We start from the raw sequence: 23401 nt of genomic DNA on the forward strand, positions 1-23401 counted from the left end.
CGGGTACCATAGATGACACTTAAGAATTGTGAGTACACACGGTTCCCAGTGGACTAAAACAGTAACTTTACTGTTATTTATTTTGTCAGGATTTGTACTAATTAACACAGTTATTATGTTTGTTTACTAATGATGAGTAAATATTATGAACATAATTCAGTATTTGAAATATCATTGCTACTATTTATATTATAAATTGAATTCGGTACTAATGAATTTGTGGGTGAATTAATCTTTATTATTTGATGAGAATCGAACTGCCTTTACGTGCTGCTGGCTGTAGAGGGCAGCATTTACAGACCTATAATCCATTTCCTCGAAAGAAGAAGAAGAAGAAAGCCACCCACGAAGAAGAAGAAGCGGAAGACGAAAACCCGCGATACGGGAGCGAGTGTCCGTTCAAATGAACTCAAATCCACAACAGAAAAACTTCACCAATATGAACAGCCACTACCTTTATATATTAATAAAACATGTTTAAGTCACAACGCGCACTTATACATGTAAGTATGTGACGTTATAACGCGACAGAACTACTAAGTTTAATGTTTAGCAGCTAGCTCCTCGTTGGTGAGACAGTCCATGGAAGCGGAGGAGGTCGTGATGGAGTCGGAGTCCGCGGAGGCTTCGGGAGCAGCGGCGGGGCTGGAGGTGGCCGAAGCCTGGGAGGCGGTCACCGCGGCTCTGGTGAGTCTCCGTTGGCCTCGGGTTCGTCCAGCTGAACGAGGTTCGGACGGGGGGAGCGGATCTCGGTTCCGGTTCGAAGTGACTTCAGGTTTAGTTTGTTGTGGAGTTTCACACCGGATGTGATGAGATGGAGGTTTGTTCACTAGTTGTCCCTGATCTGCTGATGAGTTTGGCACACGTTATTAAGTCTTCTTGTAGTTTAATAGTACAAACTTCAGTCACGTTCCTCCTGCTGGCTGTGGACTAAAGGGATCTACATCCAGAGGCCTAACCTCCGCCCCACACCTTAAACCGGGTCCAGACTGGACCTTCTGGGGCCTCTGGATCCGCTGGATGTTCGCAGGAGGGAGGGTGAACCCCTACAGCTCTGGGGCTGAGCCTGTCATCTGCTTCGGTTTTTCAGGTGTCCCCCTGCAGCCGGGTGCCGGAGCAGACCCTCTCCGACTCGCTGGCCCTCCTCTGCAGTCAGGGTCTGGGTCGGCTCCTGGGGGGCTGGCTGCTGGAGACCTTACAGATACGTCTCTCCTCCTCTGTGGTTCCTGAGTTCTGGTCTGGACTCAAGCAGCCCGAGAACGATCTGGAGGAGAGGTGCAGGGCCTGGGTTCTCCTCACTGCCTTCAGGACTCTGTTGGACCGGCTGGACCCTTTCCTGGGTGGGTTCAGCGCAGATTACCGCTGAGCGACGGTATTATTATTATATTATTCTTTACACCAGCAGCACTATTCTAACACCTCCTCCTTCTCTTAGGTGGTTTAGAGAGGCTGGGCACATGGCACGACAAGGGCCACGAGAGCCTGTGTGGTCCACAGCCCAGGGGCCTCCAGGAGCGGGCCTTCACCATCATAAGGGCCCTCCTCCTCTTCTCCCCGTCTCCAGTTCTCCAGGAGCGAGTTCTGGAGTTCTACAGCAGGACCTTCTCCGTCTACATGCACCAGCAGGGGGAAGCAGAGGACGGGGCCGAGGCTCCAGGGGGCCCAGAGGGCGGGGTCTGCCCGGGCTGTGGGGTCCCGACCCAGCAGTGCTGGTGTCAGGATGCTCTGGAGCAGCTGAGGGAGCTCAGCCACACCCTGTGAGTGACGCCGCCGGGCTGGCCCCCTCCCCGAGGGGCGCCTCAGCCTCCAGTCCTCCTCTCAGGCTGTTCTTGATGTGTTTCAGCTCCAAGCTGCAGCTGCTGGAGTGGGTCAGCTCCGAGGCCGTCACCTCCATCCTGCACCGCCTCATCGAGCAGCGCATGGAGCAGCACTGTCGGGGCGAGTACGAGCGCTCCTTCCTGCTGGAGTTCCAGGAGGTAAAACATCCCAGAGGCTTTGGATTCGACTCCGTCGGTTCTGCCTTCATGTGAGACGTTCTGTGTGGGCAGTGGCTGGAGCTGGTGCTCGGTTGGCTCAGCAAAGTGTTCGCGAGCGAGGCGGACGGAGACGGCGTTCCCGGCGCTCCGACTGGCAACACGGTCCTGAAGCAGTGGCGGTGCCACATGCACCAGTTCTTCTGCAGGATCTACGTCAACATGAGGATCGAGGAGCTCTTCAGCATCATCAGAGGTGAGAGCGAGCGGCGGCGCCGCGTCCGGCGCTCGTCTACCTCCTGACAAGCGTTTCCTCTTTGCTTCCTGCTAAGCTAAGCTAAACACACCCTAAAGTGATTCTGAGGAACATGTTGGGTTTTCATCTTTAGATTTTACACCAATGTTTCTTCTCGGCGCATTTCAGATTTCCCAGAATCCAAAGCAGCGATCGAAGACCTCAAGTTCTGTCTGGACAGAACCAACCAGAGGCAGCAGCTCCTCACGTCGCTCAAATCGGCGTTTGAGAGCCGTCTGCTGCACCCAGGTCAGGCTCGTTTCCCGTCTGTTGAGCGTCGACACGCGTCCACGCCGTTCTGACCCGTCCTCTGTCGACCCATCGCTCCTCAGGCGTCCACACGTCCGACATCCTCACCGTCTACATCTCCGCCATCAAGGCCCTCAGAGAGCTGGACCCCTCCATGGTCGTCCTGCAGGTCGCCTGCCAGCCCATCCGCAAATACCTGAGGTGGGTATCTCGAACAGACGCCGCTGCTCTGTCCTCGCATCGGTTGTGTTCAACCTTCTGCGGTGCGTTCAAGGACTCGGGAGGATACGGTGAGGCAGATCGTCGCAGGTCTGACCGGAGACGCCGAAGGATGCACAGACTTGGCGTCAGAGCTGTCCAGAGGCGACCCCGTGACCCTGGAGATGCAGGACAGCGACGAAGAAGGCAACGACCCGGAGGACTGGACGCCGGACCCGACCGACGCCCTCCCGGGTCAGTGAACGCACCGTCAGTGACATCACACTGGCGTCTCGGCTCTGCGGTCTGATTGGAGTGTGTGTGTTCAGACAAGACAGGATCGAAGCGGCGCTCGTGTGACATCATCAGCCTGCTGGTCAGCATCTACGGCAGCAAGGACATCTTCATCGACGAGTACCGCGCCGTGTTGGCCGACAGGCTGCTGCACCAGCTCAACTACAACACGGCCAGGTAGGGAGAGGCCCCGCCTACGAGGCCACGCCCACTTACAACCCAATCATGAAACAAAATGCTCGTTTCAGTTCCCTGAACGAATGTTTCTGTCGTCGCCCCCTCCTCTGTTGCTAACATTGGACTCTCCCAGTCCGAGCTGACCAGTGAGGCGTTCAGGACACAAAACAAACATCCAGTTGTTGTTTTTTGCAGGGAGATCCGGAACGTGGAGCTGCTGAAGCTGCGGTTTGGAGAATCTCACATGCATTACTGCGAGGTGATGCTGAAGGTGAGCAGCTCCAGGTTTGTTCTTCATCGTTAATTCAATGTAAATGTGGAGTGGATCACCTCCTCTTCCTCCTCCTCTCCAGGACATGGCGGACTCCCGCAGGATCAACAGTAACATCCGTGAGGAGGAGTCGCGGCTGAGTGAGGAGGAGCAGCCCCCTCTGGCACTGTCCTCCATCATCCTGTCCTCAGAGTTCTGGCCCTCCCTAAAGGAGGAGAAGCTGGAGCTCCCCCCGCTGGTGTGCCAGGCCATGGAGGCCTACACCCACCGCTACGAGAAGCTCAAGGTGGAGCCGGTGCATTTAGGGACCGCACGACAGCGGAGAATCCTGTGTGTCTGAGGAGACGCTAACGGCAGGCGGTGTGTTTCAGGCCATGAGGACGCTGAGCTGGAAGCCCCACCTGGGCTCCGTCACGCTGGACGTGGAGCTGGAGGACCGCACCCTCAGCAACCTGACCGTGTCCCCGATCCACGCTGCCATCATCCTGCACTTCCAGGAAAAAGGTATCGACGATGAGTTTGATCGATCGGCATCGGGCGCAGCTTCGGTTTGACGTGACGAAGACTTGGGGGGTGGCCTGTCGTTTCAGACTCCTGGACTCTGGAGGAGCTGAGCGCCAAGCTGGGCGCCGCCAAGGAGCTGGTGCACAGGAAGCTGGCGCTGTGGCAGCAGCACGGCGTGCTGAGGGAGGAGGCGGGGGGGCGTTACTACGTGGTGGAGACGGGCTCCTCCAAGGAGAAGATGGAGCGGGGGGTGATGCTGATCGACAGCGACGAGGAGAGAGACTCCAACACCACCACCCAATCAGAGCAGAGGGAGGAGAAGCTGCAGGTGGTGCCTCTCACACACACGCACACGCACACACACCCATCAGAACACGCGTTAATACGCATCCCCCCCCCCCCGCAGCTCTTCTGGGCCTACATCCAGGCCATGCTGACCAACCTGGACAGCATGACGCTGGAACGCATCCACTCCATGCTGCGGATGTTCGTCGCCACGGGACCCGTCGTCACGGAGATGGACGTCAACGAGCTGGAGGCCTTCCTGCAGAGGAAGGTGAGGGAGCATCAGCTGATGGTGTCCGCAGGCGTCTACAGGCTCCCCAAGTCCAACTGACGAGGCATTCGGACGCCGTGGGAATTTAGGAACGCGGAGGAGCGGTTAGAGAACTCTGCCTGTAATCAGACGCCGTCTCCAGAGGACTTCATTTATTGCTTTATTTGGATTTGGACACAGGAAGAAACACGTACGACACGAATAAAAACACGGCTGAACATTCTGGGCTGTTACTGTCGGTTACTGGCCTCGTTTGAACCGGAGCGAGACAAACGGCCGTTCAGGAGCGGTTTCCCTTTCAGTGGTCAAACTTCACCGTGTTAACAAGCAGAGGACGGCGACGCGTTACAGTGTTCGCTAAGGGTTAACGGAGCGGAGCCGTGTTTCACCGCCACGCTTCAGGCGGGTTTGTTGTCTCTGGTGATCACACATGAAGGCATGGCTGCTGCAAAAAAATGCTTCAGAAAAGCAGCAAAACGGCGGCGGCCAATCAGACGTTGTTACTGGAAGAGAAGCCAGTTTCACTTTCAAATAAAACCTGGGATGAAAACATGTCGAGTGAGGAAGCTGGAAAAAAAACAAATAGAAACGGTTAAACTGGCGTCTCAGACTGGATCAGAACCAACGAGCTGGTTCTGGTTTCAGATGAAGGTTTATTTTCCTCGCCTGACGTTTTCACAGTAGTTCATGGTGAGTGAGATTAATTAAAAACCAGTGGGCGGATCCGTTAAGTCGCGTCCGGGCTGCGACCCGAGTCCTGTGCAGTTAAAGCGAGCTGGGAGCTGGTTTGGAGGCGAGAGTTCGACTCCTGGTCTTTTCCGCCTCAGCAGCACTTCTTCGCCCTCTTCCGGCGGTCCCGGTCCCTCTGGGCGTTGATGTTGACGGTGTCGTTCCGCTCGCGTTCCCTCTCCGCTCGGTTCTGGCTCTGCTTCTTGGCCCGGAGGACCATGTGGGTGAACGCCATGAACATCTGAGGAGCCACAGCAAACAGGAAGTTCCTGAATCATCTCCAGCAGATGCTCCTGAACGCCCGATAGTATTTATCATTATTGTACGTTACCTCTTCAACGTTCACGTTCTCCTTGGCACTTGTCTCGAACAGACGGACCCCCATCGACTCCCCAAAACGCATTGCATCCTGGGTATCCACCTTCTTCCTGGCAGGATCGTCGTTTTTGTTTCCCACTGAGTGAAAAGGAAATTTACTTTCAGTCATCCTAACATCTGGTCGCTAACGGCGACTCATCCCCTACTTCCGCCCACCCTAACAAGATCAGACTGAATACCCATGATTCCTTAAGGCTCTGGGGAAACCAGCCGACTCACCCAGGATCTTACAGACGTTGTCGCAGTTCTGCGAGATCTCATTCAGCCACCGCTTGACGTTGACGAACGACTCCGGGTTGGTGACGTCGTAGACGATGATGACGCCGTGGGTGTTCCTGTAGTACCTGGGGAAGGGGGGGGAGCACAGGGGCGTCAGCTGGGGGGCGGACCCGGACCTGAGCGTTACAGATGTGTGGACGTGGATTACGTGGATGTGATGGTCCTGAACCTCTCCTGCCCCGCCGTGTCCCAGATCTGCAGCTTCACCCGCTCGCCGTCGATGTCCACCGTACGGATCTTGAAGTCGACGCCGATGGTGGTGATGTAACTTCCTGCAGGAGACAGGAAACACGTTATCCAACCGCGTGCCTGAACACATCGGATCGGAGCTGCTTGCAAATCTGTCTATTCTCCAGCCTGACGATCACGACTTGAACTGGTTCAGAATATTTCCACATCAGTTAGAACAAGTTTCATCTGGTTTGGCCTGCTTTCATGCTTCACCCGTATCAGCTCTTAACTGTGGAGCCACTTCCTGTCATGTGACTCACCGGAGAAGGAGTTGTCAGCAAAGCGGAGCAGAAGGCTGCTTTTCCCCACATCTAGGAGAGAAACCAATCAGAGAGCAGGATTAGCAAGAGGCTGCCCCTTAAAGTCAATGTGACCAATCAGCAGCCGCCCAGCTTCCCGTTTCGTCACCAGGAACATGTGATGAGCAGGATTCAAACCTAAAACCAGAGCTTAACCGGTGCTGGAGATAAATAAACCTCCTGTGAGATAAGAAGGTGACAAAACGAAGCTGCTCTGACGTCACCTAAAGAATCAAACAAAATGCACTAACTGGAATCTCCGATGATCAGCAGCTTGAAGAGATGATTGTAGTCCTTTCCCGCCATCTGGATGGCGTCTTCCTGAATTTCCAGGTGAAGTCAGTTTGAGAGTAGGAGGTTCCAATGTTCACATGGTTTTCCTCCCTGTGGCTTCAGCCGGGAGGGAACGACTTCAAGGAGCGCTTCTTTTATGACTCATGCCCGTCAGGCGACAGTGTGGTTCCAGTGTGACTCCTGCAGGTGTTGGGGGGGGGGGGGGTTCCAGTTCTAGATGACTCCAAATATTTCACATTCATCAATTGCTTAAATTCACAGCTCTGTTGGCGCAGCGTGGACACGCCCCCACGCACATATAAGGCTGCCTGGGGGCGGGACTTGACCTCTGATGGTTGTCGCTATGACAGACGAATGGCAGGTTTAGCTGGAGGCCAATCATAAATCCAGTTATTGCCCTGAGCTCGTCCACAGCTCCCTCATCAACTCCATCCCTTTAGCAGCTGCAGTTCACGCTCCTTCAAGTAGATTCTTTTATTTCCCTTTAGTTCCTCTGGCTGGCAGCGGAGCAAAGTCTCCCTTTATCCTGACATGAAGAGGACTGGCTTCTTCAGAACAGCTTTAAATGGCGCTAAAGAAAGAAGGAGAACAAGAGATTCGAGGTAAAACTCACAAGAACTGGAACTACTTCTGGTTTCCACACAACAGCAGCTGAGTCACATCCAGGAGCTCCATCCACCCTTCAGTCACTGTTAGCCTGTTAGCTGTTAGCAACAACGAAATTAACTTTTTCTGCCGGCGCGGATGAATAACAAATCATTTAAAAACATAATTTATAGTAACGTAATTAATAATAACATAAAAATCATAGTAACAATTTTTAATCACAATTTCCTGTGGGATTAATAAAGTATTAAAATAGCGGCGCTAACATAACTTGCCATGAAAACAGGAAGTGACATCACGTGACCGGAAACGAGTCTGAGCTGCTTAAGACGAGAACACGAAACACCGCTTGGAAAATTAGCAATTTATTATTTCTTTGTGTTCAAACAAAGGTAGAACACAGTTTAAAAACACTATTCTGAATTTTATTCAGTCTTCCTTTCATCATTCTTCAATTCGGCTTCGGTTGAGCCATAAAAATGCGTGTATTTGTGTAAAAAAAATATTAGTTTTGAGTCAGATTTGAGTTTTTAATGGAAGACATATGCGGCATGTCCACCCGATTGTTAAATAAAAATTTAATCCAGACCTTTATTGTATTTTTCAACAAGACGTAATTTAATTTAGTACCTACAGTCGAGTTAAAACATAATATCTACATTATGACATAAGAGAATAAGCTTTAAACCGGCGCATCTTATTGACAACGTTTTTTGAACACAGTTCGTGTCATGTCCTCGAGGACGTGACACGGCATCTTTCGGTAGCTACCGGTTAGCTTGATAACCGAACACCGATTCCATCGGAGCTCGACGCCGAACGGACGCTAGTAGCCATAATCCGGACCGTCCAGAACCGGCGGTCCGGTGAGGGTCGAGTCGTTAAACCCCGGAGGCTCCAGTGAAACTGAGACGTTCAATGTCCAAAGAGGAAGCTCCGACAAACTTCCCCGAAAATCTGAAAGCCAACTTTAAAGAATACTTTGGGGTTTTGTTTGTTTGTTTTTTAACGTATTTGAGTCAACATAAACAAAAATGTTCTAAATTTAAAACATGGATTCAGCATGTTTGGACCTTTATCTGCAGTCATTTCTACGTGTTTCTGACAGTCGTCGTTGGTTTTACGACATGAGCGGCGATTGAAACGGGAAATTCCGCACAAACGACTTTAAACGAGTCAGTAAACGGATCGTAACGGCTAACAAAGCTCGAATCCGTGTTCCGGTAAGATGTGTACGTTCAGAACCGAGACGCGGTCTCCGGGCCTCATCCCGGCCCGGACGAGTTTCGAAACCAACCGCAGAAGAAAAGAAAAAAAACTTCCCACTCCCTGGAGAAACTTTGAAGCAGACATTTTCACGGAAAGAAAAAGAACTCACCCGGGTGGATTCGGTGAACGCAGCCGGTCGGTCGGTCACGCTAACGGATCCACGTGCGGTAGACGGTGTTTGTGTCCCGGTGCGCTCCCCTGGACCTCCGCCCCGGTCGGAACGTCTCCCCGCTGGCCGACCACACCTGACTGATCACCCACTCTCAGCATCTCACGATGCTTTCAAGGGATGTCGGACAAACCAGAACCATCGAACGCTGTGTGACGTCAGGACCTCCCGCTAGATTTAGACGTTTATCCTGGATTGTTTCATACGAGGTTATAAAAAGCTAGAATGCGAACGAAAACAAACCAATTTTTTAAAAAAAATTATCCGAGCTCGGGGCGTGTCTGGATGTTTTTGTTGCGGGTAGAGTAACCACGCCTCCTGCAGGTGACATCACGCACACAGCACTTCCTGTCCAGGACAGCTCAGTCTTCTCAGGAAAAAAATGAGGAAGTGCCAAAATTTTTCTGATAAGTCTGTTTGGTAATTTCCTCAAAAACTACAACTTTCTAACTATTCAGTGTTCCAGAAGTATGTGGAACCGCAAAGTATGAATTTATGAGAAACGAAAGCATCAAGACACCCCGAGGAGGATGTCACCATCAGTGTCCAGTCAGCAGCTAGTTATTGAGGACTAATGTACAGTTTAACCTGTAATCCTAAAACAATTATCTATACCGAGTCAGTCATGATGGATCTCACTGGAGCCAAAAGGACAAATTCACACAACTAAAATGTACAATTTCTTTTTATTATTATTAACCATTTTCAACAAAAAAAAAAATGTATGCACATTTCAGTTTGACTCACAGGAGTAAATCACACGTCTGTTACTAGGTGACCAAATGACGACAGCTCGTATCTACAGGTCGAACGCAACAACAGCACAGGAACAGGAGCCTCGGCGGTTCCGTCGAGCCGGACTCGGGGTTTGGGAACGTTTCTGATCCGAGCTCCGCTTTAAAAAACGACGACTGCTTAAATGTTTGGGCTCAGACACAAAGACGGAACGCGGCGGGAGCGTCTCGGGGCGCCAGTCACTTCCTGTGTCTGCTGCTGGATGAGCGGCTCGGTGACGGCCGGCTGCCGCTGCTGAGGAGAGAACAAAACGCAGAGCAGCTGATTAATAAACATTCGGATGCTCCTGAACGCCCCGTTTCTAGTTTACATCAGTAGAAACTCCTTTAACACCTGGATCGCCCGTCGCTACGGCGACCTGTACAATCCGTGGAGTTAGCGGCGCACACACCTGCGGCTCTGTGAGGACGCCGCCCCCCTCATGTACCTCGGAGGCGAATAGCTGAGCGAGCGGGAATCTCTCAGCGAATCAGCAGGAACCCTCCCGGAGCCGGCGGCGCTGTGAAACAAAACCGTCACACGTTATTGATCGATTTATAAACATCTGTAGGTGTTTATAAATTAGTTTATCACTGTCTGATTTAACCCACTGATCAATAATCAATAAATCCTTAATGATTGACTACAGACGCTCTGGACTGATTTGATACTTGATCAGCCAGGTTGTCGTCTCTGCTGTCGATCACTTCCTGTTACATGAATCGATTAGATAATCAATGAATTCATTGATCAGGATGGTTTCCTCTCCTCACCTCTTCTTCTTCGTTTCCTTCTCGTTCTCTGACGATGACGATGAGGAAGAGCTCTGAGCTTTTTCTGTTTTCCTGGGGAGAAACCATCACCAATGGATTATTGATCGTGTTCACGATTGATCAGCACTTTGATCATTTTTGGGGGGAGGGGGGGTCTCTTTTTACTTCACCCTTTAACTTGCTCCGCCTCGGAGTCAGAACTGTCTGAAGAGGAGGATGAGGAGGATGAAGAGGAGGAGGATGAGGAGGAAGAGGAGCTGGAGCTGCTGCTCCTGCTGCCCTTCTTCTTGCTGGGCGGAGCCTCCTTCCCGTTGACGGCGGCTCGTCCAACCGGCTTCTCTGCTGCTCGAGGGGGCGTGGCTGGCGACTCCTGCCTGGCCGGGCCGCGGGCCTGCCTGCTTTCTGATTGGCTGATGGAGGGGGGTGACCTTCTAGCCGTCACGTCGGGGCGCCTGGAGTCTGACTGAGAACCTCCTCGACCTGCTGCGGCGTGGGAGGAGTCTCTGGGCGGAGCCTGTGAGGAGGGGGCGCGGCCTTTCAGCTCCCTCTCCTCCCCCTGCCCCGCCCTTCTGTCTCTCTCGGCTGGGGCTTTCGCATCCTGCCTCTCCCGCGGGGGGGAAGGGGAGGATGAAGACGAGGAGGAGGAGCTGGAGGAGGAGGATGAGGAGGATGAAGACCTGCTGGGCTGAGGAGCGGCCTTCGGCAGCAGACGCTCCTGCTCCTCCACTTCCCTCTGCCTGCTCTTCTCAAGCTCCGCCTCCCTGGCTCTGGACAGAGACAGGCTCCGCCTCTGCGGCTGAGGAGGAGGAGTCAGACGAATCCTGGGGGAAGAGCACAGAAAACCCCGAAGTCAGCAGGTCAAAAAAAGAAATCATCAGGAAAACGGCTAAAGGTCACTCCCCCTTACCTGTTGGGGGGGCCCCGCCTCCTTGGACTTTTGGATCTTGACAGGCCCCGCCTCTTGGGACTTTTGGATCTGGACAGGCCCCGCCTCTTGGGACTTTTGGATCTGGACAGGCCCCGCCTCTTGGGACTTTTGGATCTGGACAGGCCCCGCCTCTTGGGACTTTTGGATCTGGACAGGCCCCGCCTCTTGGGACTTTTTGATCTCGACAAGGCCCTCCTCCTGGGACTTTTAGACCTGGACAGGCCCCGCCTCCTAGGACTTTTAGACTTGGACAGGCCCCGCCTCCTGGGACTTTTGGATCTGGATAGGCCCCGCCTCCTGGGACTTTTAGACTTGGATAGGCCCCGCCTCCTAGGACTTTTGGATCTGGATAGGCCCCGCCTCCTAGGACTTTTGGATCTGGATAGGCCCCGCCTCCTGGGACTTTTGGATCTGGATAGGCCCCGTCTCCTGGGACTTTTGGATCTGGATAGGCCCCGCCTCCTGGGACTTTGGGTTCTGGATAGGCCCCCCCTCCTGGGACTTTTGGATCTGGACAGGCCACGCCTCCTGGGACTTTTGGATCTGGACAGGCCACGCCTCCTGGGACTTTTGGATCTGGACAGGACCCGCCTCCTTGGACTTTTGGATCTGGACAGGCCCCGCCTCCTGGGGCTCCTGGACCTGCTCCTCCTGGCCCCTCGCTCCGGCCCTCTGTCTCTCTCTCTGTCCCGGTCCAACCAGGTGGGAGGGGGTGGGGTTCTCCTCCTTCGGCTCTGGGGCTCCTGGTACTGCCTCGGTGGGGTGCGACAGGTGGGGGCGGAGCCTTTCTGGGCTGGAGAGCGGGACCTGGCCGGCCTCGCGGCTGCGCTGTTCTCTCGGGGCCGACCTTTCTCCTCCATCCTCCTCCTGTCGGCGTCGGCCTCAGGAGAGAACCTGCCACACCCCCTGGTGGCTTCCTCTCTGGTGGGCGGGGTCGGAGGCGGACTGGGGCTGTCCAGCTGTGTGGGACTGTAGCGCTCCTCTCCTTTGGTCCGGGTCGGCTGGGGGGGGTCTCTGTGGGGGGGCCTGACCCTCTCGGGTTGGGGGTCTCTCTCCTTCTTGGCTCGTCTGAGTCCCTCGCCGTCGGAGGCGGAGCTTTCTCCTTTCCCATTGGACAAATACCTTTGAACTGCAGCCCCGATGGCCGACGCCTCATCTCTTGGGGGGCTGCTCTTCTCCCTCCCCACCGACACTGATGTCTTCACCTTGCCTTCATCTTCAGAAGATGAGGATGAGGAGGAAGAGGAAGAAGAAGATGATGATGAGGAGGAGGAGCTGTCGCTGTCACTGTCACTGCTGCTCTCTGGGTTCTCCTTCGTCGGGGGGGCGCTCCTCTTCTCCGGGCTGACCTCTGACCTCCTGCTCCCCTCCGGGGGTCTTGAGCGTTGCGTCTCCTCGTCTCTCCTCCGCCCGACGTCTTCATCTCGTCTGTCCTGCTCCCTCGCACTCCTCTCCCTCTCCCTCTCCTTCACGCTCTCCCTCCTCCTCTCCTCCTCCCTCTCTCGTTGACGACCGTTGCCGGGGGGTGATGCGCGGGAGGCGGGGGACGGGGACGGGCCTCCGTCTCTCTTGCGGTCGTTTTTCTGTCGGACAGGAGACGCGTCTCTCTCCAGTCTCCTGCCGGCGTCTCTCCTGTTGGGGGGCGGCGGCGGAGGAGGAGAAGCGGCCCGACGCTCCTTCTCGCCGCTGGTTTGCTTCCCGGCCTTCGTGGGAGGCGTGGGGGACGGGGAGGAGGAGGAGGATGGGTCGCGTCTGGTCTTTTTGTCCAGTTTATTCCTGCTCTTTTCCAGGTCGGCGTCTCGGCTCCGCCCCCTCTTGCTCTCCTGTTTCGGGGGAGGAGAAGGAGAAGACGAGGAGTCGTGCCTGGTCCTCGGAGGAGCGATCTCCTTTGCTCTCTCCCTCTTCTCCCTCGCCGTCTCCGCCTCCTTGCTCCTGGACCGCCTGACCTTCTGGGCGTCTCTGCTCCTCGAACGTTTTCTTTTCTCGTCTCTGCTCCTTGACCTCCTCCCTCTCCCTCCGTCCGTCGTCCTCGCTGGCCTCCCCTTCTCCACCTCCTTACTCCTGGACTGCCAGACTCTCTCCATCCCTCTGCTCCTGGACCTCCTCCCTCGCTCCCTCTCCCTCCCCTTCTCGTTGTCTCTGCTGGTTGAACGTCTCCTCTCCACCTCCCTGCTCCTGGATCTCCTCCCCCTCTCCTTCTCCTTGCTCCTCTCCGTCTGCGTCTGCGGCGACGGGGACGAGGAGTCGTGCCTCCTCCTGGTGGAGGTTTTCTCCACTTCCTTCTGCTTCTTCTGAACGACAGGAAAGAAAACATCGGCGTCACGTTTGGCTCTGGACTCAGCGGGTGAGAAGTGTACGATCGGCGCCTCACCCCTTCTCCTCTGTGCTCCTCGTGGCCCCGCCTGCTCCTGTCAGGTGACCTCCCCTTCCTCACGTCGTCGGCCGTCCTCCTGCTTTGGTCCTGATGGCGTGACCTCATTGGAGCTGGAGACGAGCTGCGGCGACGGACGGATCGAGATTCATGAACGAAATCATCAGAAGATCTGAAGTCAAACGTGTCGGGACGGACGCCCTGGTCTGTGTGTGCCGTTACCATGACGACGACATCTTACCTGTGAGCGGAGCTGGACGAGGCGCCCCGGGCTCGTCCTGCTTTTGCTTTGGCCTTTGGAGGACTGGGGCTGGCACTTCGCTTTCTTTTCTTCTTTGAAACCTTCTGCTTCTCCTCAGAGGAGCTGAGAGCGGGTGAGGAACGGGTGAGGGGGGGTGAGGAACGGGTGAGGGGGGGTGGGGAACGGGTGAGGGGGGGTGAGGAGCGAGAAGACAAGTTCAACACTGGAATAGCAGTGAAAGCAGAACCAACAGCTGTCTGTGATTGGTCCTACCTGTGCTCCTCCTCTTCTGACGCGTCACTGAAAAACACGTTCAGTCAGTGACGTCACAACAACAACAACAACAACAACAACAAACAGAACAACGCCACAGAGAAGAGAGGGATGATGGGATACCGTTTCTTCTTCTTCTTTTTGGACTTCTTCTTCTCCCGCCGGGGGGAAGGGGAGGGGCTCTCTGAGCTGCTGGCGGGAGGAAGAGAAGGATGTCAGAACTCTTCATTGCTGTCGTGAAGGTGACCGCGGTAACGGAACGGGACGGTCCCCCGCTCCTCTTCCTCACCTGTCTCTGATCTTGTTTTTCTTCTTCTTCTTGCGGCTTCGCTTCTTGGGAGGAGAATCCGACGGGTCTGAATCTTCCACCAACCTGAGGAACCGACAGCAGAGCCTGAGCTGCTGGTAAGGTCAACGTAAAGGGTCGCGACTCGGTTGGTCACACACTCACGTGTATTTCTGCTGCTGCAGTTTCTCCCTCTCCATACGCTCCTGCTCCCTCTTCTCCTTCTCTTTCTCCTTGCGGTCGGCGTGGAAGGAGGAGCCGTCCACGTAATCGCTGGAGATCCCGAACGCCGCCCGCAGGCGGCTGTTCTTCTGCTGGTTGGCTGCGGCGAGGGCGTGGGTCTCCGTCGCCCTGAGGACACAAAACATGTTAAATCATCACGTCGTGTCCGAGTTCTTCAGTGTCAGGGTACTTTTTTGATCCACTAAACGCTCGTGACTCACGTGGACCTCTCGTTGGAGGCGGGAGCCGGCTCTTCCTTCTCCTGCAGCATCATCCGGAAGCTGCTCACCTTCTCCTCGATCTCCTCAGCCGAGTACCTGATCGTCCAGAGCGAAAGAAAGAACACTCAGACCCGCAGGACTAGAACCCACATCCGTCGACGGCCGGCCCGGTTCTGGACTTACCCCTGGTCCTCCATCATGTCCTGCAGCTCGGCGCACTTCACCTCCAGCTGCCTCTTGCGCTGGTGCTCCAGGATGTCGGCGTTGGGCTGCCGGTTGAGCTGACTCTCCAGCCGCTCCCGGTCCTTCTCGTCCCGCTCGCCGCCGCGATCATCCCGCGGACGCTTGACCCGCAGACTGGACAGGTTCCGCTGGACGTACCCATTGGTGCCGCTGCCCCGTGGAGTCGTCAGGCCGATCCCATTGTACATGGCTCTGCAGGAGAAGAGGCAGGAAGTGGTCTGAGCCGGCGGGTGGTGATGGATCACGAGGGTCAATAATATCCCTCACATAAAAACAATCGACTGACACCAGAACAGTTTCCACAGATCAGATACATTAAATCTGTTTTTCCTGACTCCACCGTTTCCTAAAGATCCGATCCCTCATGACCAGCTCCCCCAGTTCTGGAATATTCCTGCTTCGCCTGCTGCAGCCGCCTCCTTCAGATCCCACCAGAGGATTCCCACAGGTTCCAGTCAGGTGACTGTGACACCTCCAGGATGATCCTGGACTTCTTCTGGCCGCAAGCCCCCCCCCCCTCCACACTTCATCAGCTTCATTCTTCCTCCTCCTCCTGACATTCCGCTGATCCAAAGGCCCCAGAAGGTCCTGTTTGGTTTCAGGGCTCCACCGAACAGCATCATGATCCTTCTGGGTCTTCTGGGTCTGCTGTGGTGAACGTCTGGGAGCTGATGGAGATCTAGACCCGACCAGAACATCCTCCTGGCCTCTGCTGCTGCTCTATAAGGCCCAGAATGTGAACCACATCTGGTCTGTTACCTGATGATGATGATGGCATGCAGGACGCTGAGGCTTTCAAAACTGCAGCACCGACTAAATGCAGTATTTAATATTAAATGTGAAGAATGTGTGATTTTAAACTGACAAATGCATAAACAGATGTGGATATAAACTTATTTCACTTGTAAACCAGTAATATCCAACATATAGAGAAAAACTGGTCAAAGACAAAACCCTGAATTTAAATGAACAGAGGTTTATTAAAGCTTCAGCATCAGCTTCAAGGTTCATCGCTTTGACAGTTTACGAGCTGAAGGACGGAACTAGTCTGAGATGGGGACACAACTAACCAGGTAAACTGATTAGGGTAACTAGACCCCGTGAGGGCAGCAGACAGACAGGATGCAGACAGGGAGACAGTTTGATCCAACACAAAGAACCACTGGCAGCTCGTCGGTGACTGCTCTGTGCGGCCCGCGGGTTTCACACCGCGTCACGTTGCAGCAGGTGGAGGAACCACAAAGAACAAATCACATCTAATTTAATTCAATTTACCGGATTTCACCAATTTATCGACGATAACCATCATTTTGACGCGCATTAGCACGTGTGGAACAACAGGCCCGACGCTGCGCCTGAATGTGGAGCAACAGATTTATCATAGAAGCTACGAGAAACATCGAACAGGGAATTAGAACCGATCGAAAAAACTGGGTTGAAAACCATTAATTGTTTATTTAAATATTAAAGACATGAGTGGATCGACGGGCAGCTCGTCCACGGGCCCACGCACATCGGTGCGCAGCTAACAATTCCCATCTCAGATAGCTAGCTAGCTGGTAGGCTAGCTGTCTAGCTAGCTAGTTAACGTATACGTAACGTACCAGTGATTTCTCCGGGAGAGACGGGAAACGATACCCGATGGAAACAGTCGATCGATAATATCCAAAAGATGCCAAACCGGAAGCTCCAATAACCTTCTCAAAAATACAAAAAATATCAAGAATAACTGTTCCGCTAAGAAGTCGGATCCACGACCAAATCGAGAACGAGACGAACCGTACGCGAACACCCAGTGACGTCAGACGCAGAGGACGCACGTTTAAAATGTGGTGCGTTCACAGGCTGCGGTAAAGATCGGACAATTATCGTACAGAGTTCACTCTCTCAGAATAATTGTTTCGCAAACTGATAAAGGTGTCCCAGACTTTTTACAGCTGTGTAAATCTGCTGAGATTGAACAAGTCTACATCCTGGGTATATCTGCTTGAAAGGACGCCTAACATCATAAAATTATTCTTTTGATCTCAATGTTTAAAGTCGAGAAGGAGAGCATATCCTAATATAAGAGCATAAAGTATCTATCTATCTATTAGTGTCGGTTGACAAGAGGAGGCTCAAACACTTCGAAAGCAACTATTTGTTAGAGATTTTTTTTCAAGAAGCAACAATGGTAAGCGTCATGTAGTTTGTCCTAAGAGAAATTGCCAAGTTAGAGTAGTATAGCTCTCAAAAAGGTGGAAGAAGCGGTTAATGAGAATGATAAATAAATACATTTTACATCAGGGTTCGCATTTATTTAAAATAACATTGCCTCTGAGAATGATTGTTAAATATCACATTCTCTCCAATGTAAAATAGAGCAACGTACATCATAGATAAGGTAAAATAATAGTATCGTCGATAGATTCAAATGTACACTCGAACTGTCAAACAAAAGACACTAAAGAAACTAATACAAGCATGAGGACATGTTGACTTTCATGTTTAATTTAATATAAAAACTCAAAATTTAATTTATTTTATTTTATCTTATTTTATTTTATTGGCAGAGCCAACCAGAGCTCCAAACTGTGAACCCACGTTTGAACGAGTGAAAAAAAAAACTACACATCCCAGAATTCCATCGGCGGCTTCTGACGCACATTTTGACATATAAAAGCAACCCGTCAGCCTTCGACGGTTATTGACTCCGAAGCCAGCGGGAGAGGCGTGTAGTGCGGGGCTCTGCGGGCTCGGGTTCCTTCACGTAGACACAAAATTCACTTTGACGACGGAGGATCAGTCAAGATGGCAGAAAGCGACAACAAAAGCGTAAATCTGCTGGTGAGTATTATCCCGTTTCTTCAGCAAATGGATTAAAACGGAATGTCAGAACAGTCACGTTAGCATAAATTGTTGTTGCTAATCTGTTTGCGTCCACGCAGCCAAATCTGGCCCCGCGTTAGTGCGTGTTTTCGGTTCGTGCACTTTGTACCGCACGAAACGAGCAGCCCCGCTAGCAGGTTGGTGCTAATCTCTTATCTGACTATCTGCCAAAGTGCTTCCGCTAGGCAGACGGTGACAGCGGCTAACGCCCGCTAAGCTAGCGGGCTAGCTTCCGTTAGCTTCAGTTAGCTCCCCTTTGGGGCGCAGCAGCGAACGAACGCAAACTTTTAAAGCCCGTGAACGAACGTCATGGAGGCGAAAACTGCAGCGTCACGTCGTTACTTTAGTGGAGCTGATCAATAATTAATACTGCATTTATTTTTAAAAAAAAACCGTTACTAAAATAATAATTAAATCCGTTCAGGTTTTCTCATGTGTGCGAAGTGAATTTGTAATTTCATCGAAGATTTGTTTTGTTGCCTATTTTTATTAATCCTACATTGGAATTGAGTGTATTCTATAATATACACTACATGCCAAATAATTGCTGAGTTGCCTTCAGTAATTATTTCTATTTGTATATTTTATAAGTAGAATTATCCAAAAATTTCAATGCAATTTTAAAAAAAGGGACTGAAAGTTTTAAATCAAGCAGATTGGAGTTAAAGAGAAGAATGTCTCCCAGCAGAACATCAACAGTACAGCTTATCCTTTTGAAAGATTTAGAACAGTGAGCTTTAAAAAATATAAAATCTTGCATCTGCACCAACAAATTACACCTGTCACCCAAGTGACACCTGTCACTCAGGATTTTCCAATCAGTCAGTCAAGAATCTTTGGTCTAATTCTGCTGACACAGCAACCAACAAACAGAAATGCTCAGACACAACCTCCCTCCTTAAACTGGCCCGACTGCACTCGCACAACAGAAGGTGGAACATTTCTTCTGATTCATTCTTGGAATTACAACTATTTTTTAGAGGACGACGACGGATATTAAATCACTAGCAGGGGTTTAGGGTGAATATTTATTAAAGCGGGTTATCTAGGACGTAAACCCGCCCGAGCAGCTCCAGCCAGTACCTGATTAGCTCGATCGGTCCTGGCTGTTATGTGACCCGCTTGTGTTTTGTCAGGCTCAGGAAACGGCCCACCTGGAGGAGCAGCTGCAGGGCTGGGGGGAAGTCATCCTGGCCGGGGACCGAGTGCTGCGCTGGGAGAAACCCTGGTTCCCCGGAGCCCTAGTCGGCGCCACCACCGTGCTCTTCCTGTGAGTCCATTGCATGCTGGGTGAATTACTGGCGTAACACCCATTTCCTTCCTGAACAGCGAAACGAAGGATCGAACAGAATTGTCGCTCGGGTTGAAAAATATTCTGATTCCATCAGACGAGGTTTTGTGAACTGATCTTGCTGGTTAGCTCTCCGACACAGGAAGTGAAAGGTTTCTCTTTACAGATAATTTTCACGCTAAAGCAATCGTTTTAAATCCGTGGATGATGTAAATCTCTTCCTGTGAGCTAATGGGTGTCCTCACCACTTCCTGTTCCTCCAGGCTGGTTTATTACTTGGACCCGTCGGTGCTGACCGGCCTCTCCTGCACCGTCATGCTGCTCTGCCTGGCTGACTACCTGGTGCCCACCCTGGCCCCCAGAGTCTTTGGCTCTAATAAATGGTGAGAGCCTGAGGGGCCCGGTCACATGGGGGGGGGGGGGGGTGAGATGTTTGTCTCCTGCCTGTGAAAGGTTCCTCTGTTTGGGATTTTGAGATGCTTTTGTGTGAACATCTTCTTTTCAACTCCTACGTCTGACGTGGAGAGGATCAAAACGGAACAGAACCCATCAGAGTTCTGTCGGGTTCTGTTTTAATCTCAAGAGATCCGGTGAAGGCCGTCCGTTGTAGGAATCGGACACCAGGCAGGATGGAGTTAGTCGTCCGTCTTCTGTCCAGGACGTCCTCTGAGCGGATGATTCAGAGTCATCAGCAGCTGCTGCTTCGCTGCGCATTCCAGCGGAGCAGAAGGCACGGAGTGGGAGGCACGGAGGGAGCGATAAGTCGGATCAGGTGGGGGGGGTGTCGTTGGGTCCGTGAAGCGGATCATAGGTTCACATGCTTTGATCACAGTTTTATTCTCTCAGTCGTGCGCCAGGAGAGCGCAGCTCCGATCGGCACCGTCCGATTCAGACTCTTTGAGACGACGCCGTGCAGCTCGGGTCTGCAGGCGGATTTAAAGTCCGGTCACGGCTCCCGTTTGGCTCGCTGACAAGGACAGAAATAAAAAAACAGGGCTAAGCAGAAAATGCAGGAGGCTCCCAGCTCTTCATCCTTCAGCAGAGTCTGACGGTCCTCGTCGCTTCATGAAGGTGGTAAACACTCAAAAAAACATCCCATCGGTTAAATTTGAACTTCATGAAACAATTGACACTTTTGAGCAGCTTCTGTTTGTGGAACTCATCCTCAGGAGAAACGGATATTTGAATAATGAGCTCCTTTAACTCGGAGGTCAGCAACCTTTTCTCTCCACGGACCGGTTTGACGTCAGACGGTATTTTATTGGACAGATGTTTGTGGCGGACAAACACAACAAAATACGACCAGTTGAAAAACTGTTATTCTAAATCTAATGATAAAGGTGAATCCAGTTTGTATCAACTTTATTAGCAGCGTCCTCGTAGCGTCACACCGTTTGTTTCTTGTTAGTTCTGCTAGCTTTAGCGCTAATGTATTATGTGTTAGTGGCTGGAGCGGCCCCTTTAAGAAGGTAGTCATGTGACCAAGGAAAGCGTCTCCACACACGTCAGGAGTGACTCGAACAGATGTGGAGGAGAGAATCCACTCATTTAAAACATGGTTCAGACCCGTTACCCTGTCTCTTCTGTGTGTGTCCCCCCCCACACACAGGACCACCGAGCAGCAGCAGCGTTTCCACGACATCTGCGGTAACCTGGTGAGGAGCCAGCGCCGTGTGGTCGGCTGGTGTCAGCGGATCTGCGCCCTGAAGGAGGAGAAGCCCAAAATGGTGAATAAAGTCTTGGGAAACGCCGGTCCTGACGGGCTGCAGCGTTCCAGCCCAGCGCTGATTATCACAACCGTGAACTTTGCGCTGGAGATATAAATATCCTCGTCTGATTTAGCACCGCTGCTCCAGTTAGCAGAGCCCAAACTGGGTCACCGCTGGGGCACCTGGGATTCTGACGGCATGTTTAGCTGGTTAGCCACATGGTTAGCTCCTGTTTCATTTAGTGATGCCGGTTCTGTCATCAGAACTCAACAGAGGTCATGTTGGACTCACTGATGCTAGCTCTGTTTAGCGCCGTGTGCTAACTGTAACGCGACTCTCCTCTCTGCAGTACTTCGCCTCTGTGATCAGCGGCCTGCTGGCGGTGGCCTGGATCGGACAGCAGGTGCACAACCTGTTCCTGACCTACCTGATCGGTGAGTCTGTCGCCGCATTCCAGCTTCTAAAGCCGATAAATTCTTTAAACATTCATGGTTTAAAGAATTTAAACGTGTCGTCATGTGATTGTCACTGTTTTAACGTAAAGAACAAAAACTCCAAAAGGAACTGAAGGCTGATGAGAATCAGAAGATGGCGCTGCTTTAATGATGGTTTGGTCTCAGCTGAGACCGCCCCCTTGTGGTTGGAGGAGTCAAACAAACCAATCAGTGAGCAGCAGGAACACGTGACCTGGCAGACACAGGAAGTTGTGGTTCCAATCATGAGTTCTGCTCGTTATTCATTCCTCCTGCAGCAACGTGGATCGATGCGTGCGTTCAGGACGCAGTCGATCGCATCGCTCTGAACCAGAACAGGAGGAAAAATGCAGCGAGACCAGAAACGGCTCCATCCAGGTGGATTTGAACAAACCCGTCCGCCTGAAGGGGCCAATCGCACGCATACGCCCAGACTTGTCCGATCAAACCGGAGCGAAGTCAAAGGCCGTGTGACTGCGATGCGACATGTTCCCGGTTCCAACCTCAAATCTCCTGCGGCTCGTTGGTTCAGTTGTTTCGCAATGGGTTTTTTTTCTTTTTTTTAAATGGAATCACTAACCTGATCACACGCAGACATGAGGCTGACGGCCTCCAGTCAGAACCACTGATACAGGGAACCTCTTTCAGGCTGTTTTATACACGCCAATGGATCAGATCATCTGATTCTGGTCGTGTGAACATTGTTGTCATTTGTCTAACAACTCTGCTTTTAACGGTTTGCGGTCTCGTCCCACAGTCACCCTCCTGCTGCTGCTGCCCGGCCTCAACCAGCACGGCATCATCTCCAAATACTCCACCATGGCCAAGAGGGAGATCAACAAGCTGCTCAAACAGAAGGAGAAGAAGAACGAGTAGACGGATGTGAGGAAAAGGGTGTCCGGATGAAGAACAACGACACGAGATGGGAAGCGGAAGGAAGACGAAAAGGAAATGAGGTTTCCTTTTAACTTGGCCTCTGATTGGAGGACGAGACACATTTTTATTTTCACTCATCAGTTCAATAAGTTTCATTTCCCCCCCGCACTTCAGCATTTCACCTTTGTTTTACTTTTGGATTGAATCATCTTGCATGCAGCGACCACGTTTGACGTTAACACATGTTCCCACACAGAAGACCCCCCCCCCCACATGACAGTTTTATTTTGGATGTGCGGCGTCTGGGGCGGAGCTACGTTTGGACGCCGCCCCCTCTAGAGTGACTACTGAAGCATTGCTGCATCGTTTTAACCTCATAGATTGAGTCGTGTTTGTTCTGCTTGTTCTGCTTTGGGTGTATTTAAGAGTGCTGAAAACAAAACTGGATTTAATCAGGAGTGAAGCCGGTTCTAGTTAAGCCTACTGCTGTACCGCTGCTACCTGGACTGAGGTGTGTTAGCTCCCTGATCGAGCCCCCTCGTGTATGTGGTGTGGGGTGTCTGTAAATATGCCTGTTCCTCTTTCTGTCCCTGGAGTTATTTGTTCTTCTTGTCGTGTCTGTTTCAACTCAATTAAGTTCTGAAATGAATAAAAGTTGACTTAAATGGATTCAGTGGACTTTTGTGTTTTTTATTTTATTGGTTGTTGATGATCAAAGTTCTATAAAGACTATAATTTCATCATTTGATCAAAAAGGAAGGGGAGGGATGGGACACCTTAAGCTCACTGCACAGGTAGATGTGATCAATGTCATGTTCTGCCAGGAATTTGAATAAAATTTCATTTGATAATAAAATATTAATGTATTCTACTTTTGCAGCTTTTTTGCAAAGGTACTTTACAAAACAAAAATATAACAAATAACTAAAAATGAACAAAACTGCCAAAATTATAAAAACGGACCTAAGAAGAGACTTGACAGTTTAAGACCTCATTCAAAGCTAATTTATGAGCGATGTAAAGTTTATGGTGAAGAGAGATGGAGGTGGAGAGAAGTGAAGAAAAATAAACATCCTTTAAT

At 51.8% G+C, this 23401-nt stretch overlaps 4 protein-coding genes across 7 annotated transcripts; 2 read left to right on the forward strand and 2 right to left on the reverse strand.

Moving 5' to 3' along the window:
- The first annotated feature begins 110 nt into the window (after positions 1-110).
- On the forward strand, positions 111-4585 carry anapc2 (anaphase promoting complex subunit 2). Of its 2 annotated transcripts, none has more exons than XM_068337555.1 (14): positions 111-820; positions 1091-1340; positions 1436-1757; positions 1844-1976; positions 2049-2229; positions 2398-2517; positions 2601-2718; positions 2792-2970; positions 3045-3186; positions 3382-3457; positions 3540-3743; positions 3829-3961; positions 4048-4289; positions 4368-4585. In XM_068337555.1, exons 1-14 carry the CDS (start codon positions 815-817, stop codon positions 4575-4577), a joined length of 2316 nt encoding a protein of 771 aa, XP_068193656.1. In that variant the 5' UTR covers positions 111-814; the 3' UTR covers positions 4578-4585. The 2 variants fall into 2 exon arrangements, with proteins under 2 accessions (XP_068193656.1, XP_068193655.1); XM_068337554.1 differs by having other exon boundaries at positions 112-687.
- A 79-nt stretch (positions 4586-4664) lies between these two features.
- Positions 4665-9024, reverse strand: si:dkey-16l2.16 (ras-related protein Rab-35). The gene is made up of 7 exons (XM_068337613.1): positions 8712-9024; positions 6685-7298; positions 6395-6445; positions 6052-6175; positions 5844-5968; positions 5578-5702; positions 4665-5487 (listed from the first exon to the last, which is right to left on the reverse strand). The coding sequence occupies exons 2-7, from the start codon at positions 6737-6739 to the stop codon at positions 5341-5343; spliced, it is 627 nt and encodes a 208-aa protein (XP_068193714.1). The 5' UTR covers positions 6740-7298; positions 8712-9024; the 3' UTR covers positions 4665-5340.
- A 414-nt stretch (positions 9025-9438) lies between these two features.
- srrm2 (serine/arginine repetitive matrix 2) lies at positions 9439-16897 on the reverse strand. Of its 3 annotated transcripts, none has more exons than XM_068337543.1 (14): positions 16708-16897; positions 15044-15295; positions 14861-14956; positions 14583-14768; positions 14421-14504; positions 14255-14320; positions 14132-14158; positions 13859-13981; positions 13618-13741; positions 11226-13537; positions 10489-11139; positions 10319-10390; positions 9958-10065; positions 9439-9800 (listed from the first exon to the last, which is right to left on the reverse strand). In XM_068337543.1, the coding sequence occupies exons 2-14, from the start codon at positions 15289-15291 to the stop codon at positions 9746-9748; spliced, it is 4152 nt and encodes a 1383-aa protein (XP_068193644.1). In that variant the 5' UTR covers positions 15292-15295; positions 16708-16897; the 3' UTR covers positions 9439-9745. The 3 variants fall into 3 exon arrangements, with proteins under 3 accessions (XP_068193644.1, XP_068193643.1, XP_068193645.1); XM_068337542.1 differs by having other exon boundaries at positions 14255-14323; XM_068337544.1 differs by having other exon boundaries at positions 9900-10065; positions 14255-14323.
- Positions 16898-17770: 873 nt separating this feature from the next.
- On the forward strand, positions 17771-22989 carry arl6ip1 (ADP-ribosylation factor-like 6 interacting protein 1). Its single transcript, XM_068337615.1, has 6 exons — positions 17771-17929; positions 19108-19241; positions 19526-19645; positions 20872-20989; positions 21321-21405; positions 22202-22989. The coding sequence occupies exons 1-6, from the start codon at positions 17894-17896 to the stop codon at positions 22318-22320; spliced, it is 612 nt and encodes a 203-aa protein (XP_068193716.1). The 5' UTR covers positions 17771-17893; the 3' UTR covers positions 22321-22989.
- The last annotated feature ends 412 nt before the right edge of the window (positions 22990-23401 follow it).

This window comes from Antennarius striatus, chromosome 16, assembly GCF_040054535.1.
Source record: "Antennarius striatus isolate MH-2024 chromosome 16, ASM4005453v1, whole genome shotgun sequence".
In the NCBI taxonomy this organism is placed as follows: domain Eukaryota; kingdom Metazoa; phylum Chordata; class Actinopteri; order Lophiiformes; family Antennariidae; genus Antennarius; species Antennarius striatus.